Source organism: Hyperoodon ampullatus, assembly GCF_949752795.1.
Source record: "Hyperoodon ampullatus genome assembly, chromosome: 3".
In the NCBI taxonomy this organism is placed as follows: domain Eukaryota; kingdom Metazoa; phylum Chordata; class Mammalia; order Artiodactyla; family Ziphiidae; genus Hyperoodon; species Hyperoodon ampullatus.
This window is the reverse complement of record NC_136916.1, coordinates 143,436,548-143,445,529: the sequence shown is the minus strand read 5'-3', so window position 1 is coordinate 143,445,529 and position 8,982 is coordinate 143,436,548. Positions and strand designations below refer to the sequence as shown.

At 49.3% G+C, this 8,982-nt stretch overlaps 1 protein-coding gene across 1 annotated transcript; it reads left to right on the top strand.

Moving 5' to 3' along the window:
* Window positions 1-4,484: 4,484 nt before the first annotated feature.
* GPX2 (glutathione peroxidase 2) lies at window positions 4,485-7,901 on the top strand (the record flags this gene model as incomplete). Its single annotated transcript, XM_079699772.1, has 2 exons — window positions 4,485-4,706; window positions 7,246-7,901. The coding sequence occupies 2 exons, from the start codon at window positions 4,485-4,487 to the stop codon at window positions 7,594-7,596; spliced, it is 573 nt and encodes a 190-aa protein (XP_079555898.1). The 3' UTR covers window positions 7,597-7,901.
* Window positions 7,902-8,982: the final 1,081 nt, after the last annotated feature.

Sequence of the window (8,982 nt, the reverse complement as noted above, 5' to 3'; positions counted from 1 at the left end):
CCTGGGGCCAAACAGTCCGGGAAGGGGAGTGTTTGGAAATGAAGGACCAGCTCCTATGTATCAGGTTAAGAGCCAGGATAGCAGTTTGCAAACCAGAGGGGAATTCGGCAGCAGCAGGGACTCCTGGGCCCCATCTTCCATTTCTTATGTAAGAAGGGCACTTCCCCACCACCCTGGCAGGTGAGAGGTGACAGAACCACGCTGGTGGTCTTTCACTGAGCCCAGCCTTCCGCTCTCAAGGCTTTCCGGAGACCCAAAGTTTGTGGGAGAAGGGCAGGGAGCTCATGGGCAGAAAACAGGCAAGCCCTGGGTAGGAACGCTTGGTGCTGTTCACTTCAGCCTTCAAGACCAAGTGCTCATCTTGTTCCTCAGCTCCTGAGTCAGAGGCCTGAGGGTTTGCCAACGGCACTGTGGCTACAGGTGGAGGGAAGTGGACTCCCTCCTCCAGGGCCCTTTGTTTCAGGAAGAAGTTTCTTTAACCCCATATGGTCCAAGAGTCATTTGCAGGAGGCCCTTTAAGGAGGGAACAAGTCAGTTACCAGCCCTAGTAGGGTTCCTCCCCACCTTCCCAAGATGGGAGAAGCCTAGGGAGGAGGATCACTCTTAAGCTGCGTTGCATGGCTGGCGCTGGAGTGAAAACAAAACTGGGCGTCGAACATTCACTAATTAAGGACTAAAATCCAGGACACACACATGTGAAGGATTAAGAGCCCCACTTCCTTAATCCTCTGAAAAAATGGGTGGGGGATGAAATCGCCAAACCTTTCCTCTGACTCTTATCAAATCAGGAGAGGGCAGGAGAGGGTAGCTCAGGATGAAGGAATGGGGGGTGGGTTATTGTAGTGGAAGGAAAAGGAAGGCAGGAATAGTTATAAGCCGTCAGCTAATGAGAAATGTAAAGAGCTGACTCTTTAGGACGAAATCATGACCACAGCTGAGGATGTTTCCTTGAGGACTAACTCCTCAGGTGTTAAAACATGCAGCATCACTCGGGTGGGGAGGTCAGCAGTGCCAACCCGTGGTGTGCCCTCAGCCAGGGGCTCGGGGGAGGGGAAGTATACTGGCCACTGGCTCCAACCTGTGGTCAGTGTTGCTGCTTTCCCTGAAGATCTGGCCGAGCACCATTGCCTTTCTCTCCTAGCCCCCTTGGGGAAGAGGGACTATATTTTTACTGTACCCTAGGGGTTCTGGAAGGGAAAACTTGGGGTTAGGATTCTATGGCCTGAGAAGCCCCGTCCATAAGGGCCACAGCTGGGGAGATGTATGGGGCAGGAGAGGGGTTGGGATTTTAGGGTGCAGCTATGCTCATGAGGTACCAGAGTCAGCCTCTCACCCCTAAACTTCAGTCCTGGACGCAGCCTGGGACCTGGCCTTAGACTGTTGAGCAGGTGCGCCTGCCTGTTGGCTCCACCTTTGCACCTGTTGTCTTGAGGCTCTGCACAGCCCCAGGCTCTCCACCTGCTCCTGAGCCCCACCATCTCCCTGTGACGGGTAAACTTTGTGTGCTGTGTCTCGGGTCCAGGCTATGAATTGTGAGCAGGGTTCATCTATTTTAAACACAGATGTTTACAAAATAAAGAATATTTCAAGTCACAGGTGTGACTGCCTGTGTGAATCCCTGGGAGTAGATCTCACTGGGACCCTGGCAGTTCAGGGGGAGGGAGCGAGGCAGTGCTGGTAGAAGAGGTTCCAGAATCCTAAAGCAACAGCAGAAGAATGACAATGGAAACAGCAAACGTCTTCCATTTGGTGCCTCTCCCAATGCCACCTGCAGGGGAGCCCCAAGCAAAGCCCCCACTGCTCGGCAGTGGGCTCCCATTGCAGAAATAAGATTGAGTAGAGTCAATGGGGACATGCTGAATATCTGGCGGTGTCTTTAAAACCAGGAGGGTTCTCATCTGCTTGGAATGTAACAGAAACAGGTCTTCCTGAAGGCATGAGGTGGGATTAAGTAATCTTTCAGAAGTTGATCCTAGCCCTGTGCTTGGATACCCCAAGGGAACAAGGCAGTCTAGAATCTTGGGGTCTGGGGACTGTTGAATACTATACTCTGGGGTCTGGAGTTGATGGAAGAGGCAGAGAACGTTTGGAGGTAAAGATAAAATGAAGAAGGAGTAAAACAAGGCAGGGCAGTGGTAGCCTAAGATCTTAACCTGCATTTTCCAATTTACAGAGAACTTGTAATGCTTTATCTCCTTTATCGGAACAATCAGACAATCACGTCTATGTGAGATAAGGAAGGTGATTATCTTTATCCAAGTTCGACAGATAAGGAAACAGGTGCCTAGGCGCCCCAAGGAAGAGTGGCAGAGTCAAGGCTTAAAAGGAACAACGGGAATTGAAATCTCCAGAGGGGAAAGCTTGGCATCTCTATTTAGAAAAATCTCTACATGCAATTCTCATTTGCAGCCAGAATTGAGAACCATTGACCTAGGCTTTCTGCCTACTAAGCCAGTGAAGTTTCCAGAACATCTACTGTCCCTGTGGAAAGCTATGTTAGTGCATGTCCACAGTTACAAGCTTCTGGAAAGTAGGCCAGTTTGAGGTAAAGCTGGAAACAAAGAGGTATTTTAGGAGAGCTTCATCAATTGTATTCAGTTGTGAAAGGTGAGAACCTGGGTGAGTCAAGGTGTCCTAGGTTGCCCCTGGAGAAAAGGGATGTCGTGTACCTAAGGAAGACAGCACCTCCACTCCTCAGTTCAGCAACTTCCATGGTCTTCCTGGAGAGGGGTCCCAGAAGGGCAGCCAGTAAGAGGCATCTGGAAGCCCAGAGAGTACTAGGGAGGTGGTGGGCATGCAGGTGAATCTGGCAAGTTCATGTTAAGAGTTTAGCCCATTATCAGGGCCAAGTTCTTGACTCAGTGGCTTAGGAGGTGCTTATTTGCTTTTTCTAGCAACTCCACCCAGCCTAGGCAGGGGACACCCTTCTCTCTGCGTTTCCTGCCACCTCTTCTAGTGGCAAAAGATTCTATTCCCACTTAGGTAATGGAGGCATTTTTGTAGGGAGCAGCCAGTTAAGATGTATGGATTCCCGTGTTGCTATAAACAGCCATGAACAGGCTACAGAACAGAACACCTGGGTACTTCCTGGAAAGTACTTCCTCCATCTTCTCAACAAATCAGATTCTCAAGACCAGCTGCTCCCCAACCTGGCTTATTCTTTGTTCTAGGAGACAGTTCCCAATGGACACATACCTGTGAAAACACTCTCTAGTAAACAACTGCATTGTTATTGAAATTTCGCTCTAAAATCCCAAAGCCAGGTAAAGCCTAATTGCCAGCTTTAATGATGGAGAAATCCAGGCATTAAAAACAAAAAACAAAAAAACAAAAAAAACAAACCCTGATTTCTTGCATTGGTGGGTGTTTGGAAGAATGAAGTGAAGCATTAGGTCTTTTTAGTTTCTGTGGGCTTCCAGTGCTGTGCTCCCATGATGGCTCTTAGAAAGTCCCCAGATGTCCTGCAACACATCGCATGCTGGTGTTGAAAACATCGTGAGTGGCCTAGCTGGGTCTAGAACCATAGCAGCTTCGACTGCCTGCACACTTCCTTCTGTGGGGAATGACCAGCACAAGCCCCTCTGAGAAGTCTTTGAGACTGAGTCTTTGTCTGATAAGAGGTAGGGGCATCCATCCCCTCTGAGTTTACCCACCTGCTCTGTGACTCCTCTCTGTTATCCCAGCCACAACCAACTGCATCCTCATGACCCTGTGGAGGTGGGGTGTGGGGTATTAGAGGAGATGGTACAGCGCAGGGGCAAGGGCAGATGTGCTCTCCAGGACAAGTACCCTCACTCACTGAGAGACTTTTCAAGACAAACACAGCTTCCCCTCTTCAGACTGGTGCAAGCTGAGGCACTGAAAGCCATTATTTTAGAAAACCACACACCGTCCTCCTAATGGTCCCTTTGATTTTGTGCTTGTGGAAAGTAACAGCCAAAGAGAGAAATGTGAACAGTAACATGTATATTTCAGTTGTAGTCTGAGTCAAGGGGCCATGCGCCCAATCCTCTTCCTTATCCTTCAGCCCTCGGCAGACCCTGACCTCTCAATTGCACAATTCAGAGCTCGGCACTCAGCAGGCACTCAATAACTGTCTGTGCCAAGTGAGAACAATTTGCTGGGGCAAGTAGGAGTCAATCTTGCATCCCTCCCTGCCTTTTTTCCTCCCCGTCCAACCTTTGGGGCTCTGGTTTCCTGCAAGCAGTGAATTATTCATGTCTGCTCAGAGATATCACCTTGGCCCTTCCTAGGTTGCCAACAGGGTGGAACAGGGAGGTGGCTTTGTTCAGAGTCCGTAAATAGGAGGAGCGACCTTCTTGTTCAAACAGCACTTACAGGTAGGTGGCTGTTTTTGCTAAGTCATCCTGGGGATGCTCAAAGTCCCATTGTGAGATCCTTCCTGGCTCCTCCTTCCTCCCCACCCCTTTAATAGACCCTTAAGTGGGCTCACACTGCTCTGCCACTCACTCTGCACTCGCACCATGGCTTACGTTGCCAAGTCCTTCTACGACCTCAGTGCTATCAGCCTGGATGGGGAGAAGGTAGATTTCAATACATTCCGAGGCAGGGCAGTGCTGATTGAGAATGTGGCCTCGCTCTGAGGCACAACCACCCGGGACTTCACCCAACTCAACGAGCTGCAATGCCGCTTTCCCAGGCGCCTGGTGGTTCTTGGCTTCCCTTGCAACCAATTTGGACATCAGGTGAGACGTCCCTGGTACTGTACCCAAGGAGTTGGGTTGCTGCAGCTCCAGTGGGCTAAAGAGAGGGGGAGGACGACTATGTGTGTTGGAGTGTCTTGAATCATGGGGTATGTTTTGTTAATCTAGGTCTTTAGGTGCATGCGAATACCAGGGGGAAGTCAGTATGATTCTGTCTGTGACAGAACACCAAACATATGGATTTTTATGGTTTCTTGTCTTCCCACTACACTCCACGAGGGCTGGAACCCGGTCTGTTTTTCTCTCCATTGTGTCCTCAGTGCGTGGGTATAGAAGGCACTCATTAAATGTTTGTTGAATGAATGACTGGAGGAAATAGAAGATCAAGAATCAAACTAGGATTGAACTGACTCAGGAGACCTTCATTTTCACTAGATTTGATTCTGCTACCTAATAGCTCTGTGCCCCAGGAAGAGTCACTCAATTTTTCGGTTTGGTTTCCTCTTCTATGAACTAGGGATAATACCACTTATCTGATAGGATTATTGTGAGGTTGTGGGGATAAGAGCTACAAAAGTAACTTTTAAAGTATAGAGTAATATGCAAATGTAAGCAACTTTACTATTTAGATTGAAAGGTTTTGTTTGTTTGTTTAAAATCAGCCAAGTGGAGAGTGAATTTGGGGGAAGGCAAAAGGGTTTGCAAAGTGTAGGTGTCTCCTCTAGGCATCACACGTGCCTCTCTGTCTCTGATTAATGGGTCAAGTTGTTATAGATCTTCAGCCCGCACACCTCAGGTTATCTTTTAGGGATTCTTATATTTTCACTTAGGATTTTTTTGTGTGTGTGTGGTACGCGGGCCTCTCACTGTTGTGGCCTCTCCCGTTGTGGAGCACAGGCTCCGGACGCACAGGCTCAGCGGCCATGGCTCACAGGCCCAGCCGCTCCACGGCATGTGGGATCTTCCCGGACCGGGGCACGAACCCGTGTCCCCTGCATCGGCAGGCGGACTCTCAACCACTGCGCCACCAGGGAAGCCCTCACTTAGGATTTTAATAGCACAAGCAGGCAGAATGTCCTCCAATTATAATCCCTTGGGTTCAATTCACAGTGGCATGAAGGCAAGGAAGAGATTATCAGAGATATAGGCAGGAAGGCTGAAATGTCACTGGCTGTGACAAACCTGAGCCCAAACCATGAGTGCTCTCACTGTTCCTTCCCTGCCTCAGTTCTGTTTCTAGGCTTGGCCAGGGCAAAAGAGACAGAAAAGGTAAAACCTCTTCAGAGGTGTCTCTCTGGCCCTAGAGATGCCTCCTTCCATCACTTCAGGCCAGCCAGTTACTGGAGGGAATCCGTAACCTACCAGTAGCCAGCAGGCCTTTTGCATAAGGAGATAAGATGTCTAATAGCCATCAACTCTGGGCTCAAGATGTCATGATGGCCTGGAACTGACTGTACTAATTGGTTCTAGTAGGTCAGAGGCAGGAACTTCTTCCCCTGAGGGAGATATATGACTCTTAGACTTGGCGGATGGGGATGGAAAATAAGGGTTTCCATGGGTCTTTGCGGGCTGTCAGGGGTGGGGAATGCTAAGTAGGGATAGGACAGTGCTGGCAGCGGGGAGGAAAGACAGGCAACAGGTTGAGATCTAAAGCATCCTAGCTGAGTACAGCAAGTGAGCGTGAGGTGCAGGAAGCTAAGTGAACGGAACGATAATTACACATTCACAACTTTTGGTCCTTAAGCACTTATTTCCTTAACGTCCCCTTCCCCTGGCCCATTCCAGAACACTAAACCTTCAATCCTATTTAATTCATGCCTGTTGGTCATGAAGTAATTCCGTTTACAGTACGTTCATTGTTGTCTCTAACCTACTTTGCCTTTATGGCACCTGAAAACTAGTCTTCCTTGGATGGGGTTTTCCTTCATCAAAGCTTCCTCCTACTTGTACTTCAGATCTAGGACAAGATCAAAGGAAGAAGCTATAAATCCCATTCTTCTAGACCTCAATTTCACCTTTCGTTTGAGGAGCTGAGTAGGGCAGAGGCCAAGGCTAGATTCAACACTCAGAGGTAATTAGAAGAAAGACAGGCAAGGCCAGGGCAAAAGGAAAGGGAAGGTGGTGGCAGGGTGTGTGTGTGTGTAGGCATGTATGTGTGGGTGCGTAAGTGGAAGGAGGGTTCTAGGCAATATGACCTGAGCCTCCTTTCCCTTTCTTTCTACTGCCCAGAACTCAAGGTTCCTTGAAGCTTCAGACAGATACCCTAATCACAGAGAGAGAAGTGACAGCTCAAAAGCGCTATATCTTTCAGTACAAGAACAGCCAAGCTAGGGTCTGTGAGAACTTTCAGAAATGGCCTAGCAAACCATCAGACAGTAGCTGTGAAAGGGAAAACTCCGAGTCAAGAGTAGGGCAAAGCGAATGAAGAAGGAAAGAGAAGGAACGGGGTGGGGGGGGTGGGGGTGGGGAATACATAATAGAAAGAATGATCCTGGGGAGTACAGGAGGGTGACTTTGTAGATCCTTCGTAGATCCTTCATCTCTTGCGTTTCCCAAGCTCTTTGTCTCTTTCCTCCCCCAGGAGAACTGTCAGAATGAGGAGATCCTGAACAGCCTCAAGTACGTCCGCCCTGGGGATGGATTCCAGCCCACCTTTACTCTTCTCCAAAAGTGTGATGTGAATGGTCAGAATGAGCATCCTGTCTTCACCTACCTGAAGGATAAGCTCCCCTACCCTTACGACGACCCGTTTTCCCTCATGACCGATCCCAAGTTCATCATTTGGAGCCCTGTGCACCGCTCAGACGTGTCTTGGAACTTCGAGAAGTTCCTCGTCGGGCCAGAGGGGGAGCCCTTCCGACGCTACAGCCGCACCTTCCCGACCGTCAACATCGAGCCAGACATCAAGCGCCTCCTCAAAGTTGCCATATAAACACCAGCAGATCTCCTACTTCCTCCTGCCCCTGAGTGTCTTTCCTGAGCATTCAGTGTGCCCTCAGGAGACCCTGCTGGGCCCAGGCTTTCCCTTCAGATCAGTCCCCTTCATTGAAGAGCCTTGTCTTTCTGGTCTGCCTGTTTCCTTTCCTTCCCCCCAAACTTCTGGTTGGTGATCCAACCTGGGGCTCCAAGACGGGTGGGCTCTGAGCCTTCACAGAATGATGGCCCCTTCCTAAATCTGTATGGGAGGTGTCAGAGAAGTGTGAGGGTCCGGAGCCAGCCTGCTGGCTGAGTCCATTAAAGGGCGGGTGTGGAAACGGCCAGGCTCTCTGTGTCTCTTCCTTGACGGAGGTGGGAGGGACGGTATAAAACCGCAGGTGGGACTGAGGAGCTGGCGGCACACAAAGGCTGAGGAGAGGGAGGCTCCGATCAAGGGGACACTCCAATTACTGTCTGGGAAGCAGGCTCAGGTCAAGGTCTGGGTGGCAGGTGGAGTTTCGGGAAATGTGAATTGTATTATTACTTTATGGCTCTTCTTCAGAACTGGGGAAAGGAGGTGATAAGGAGAAGAAAGGGGAAGAAAATGGAGGAAACACTGCGAAGTTAGTTAGAGGATTCCAGTCAGGAAGATGTCACTCTCACTGTGGGTACTGGGCTGACTAAATGTTACCTGCACCTTGAGAAGTTGAACTTAGTCCACTTTAATGACAACAAAGGCATGGAGGGTACAGTTGCTGGGAACACAAAGAGCACTTTACCCACTTCCTGATCACCTTGTGGAGTAATGTTTGTTTCGGATCCTTTGTTAGATTGACTCTCCCTCCTTTTTAAAGTTCACATTCCACCCTTGTCTTTCTCACACTCACAAATTCACATATGCAGGAACAAGACAGACAAGTTTAGGCATAAATGACTGGTTTCACTTCTTTTTCCATGAGGGTGGGGACGTGAGAGGGCCTCCCTTCAGACCGTCAGACTGTTTATAACCCGCCAACACGATAGCTGTTCTGTGAGAACAGAGTTCTGCCGAATGGCTTTGAAGGACGGTGCCCCAGATTCCTCACCTAGTACAGGCATACTCAAAAGCACCACCAAGACAAGGTCCTATCATGCTCTAGAAAAGACACCAGCTGACAGGCCACTGCCCTCTCACTTTGTCCCACAAACCTCTTCCTGGAAACTTCTCATTTTGCCCTTCTTTCTTTGATCACTAGATGGAATATTTTACTTCTCTTCATTGAAGCCCTGAAGGGACAGTTCTCCGAACTGGACACAGCTTGAGAACCCCAATGCTGAGGGGAAAATGCTGAGGGATGTTCCCCGTAACTGTTTTCCAAGCACTTGCATCCTTTGAGAAGTAAATGTGGAATAGAGGTTAAGG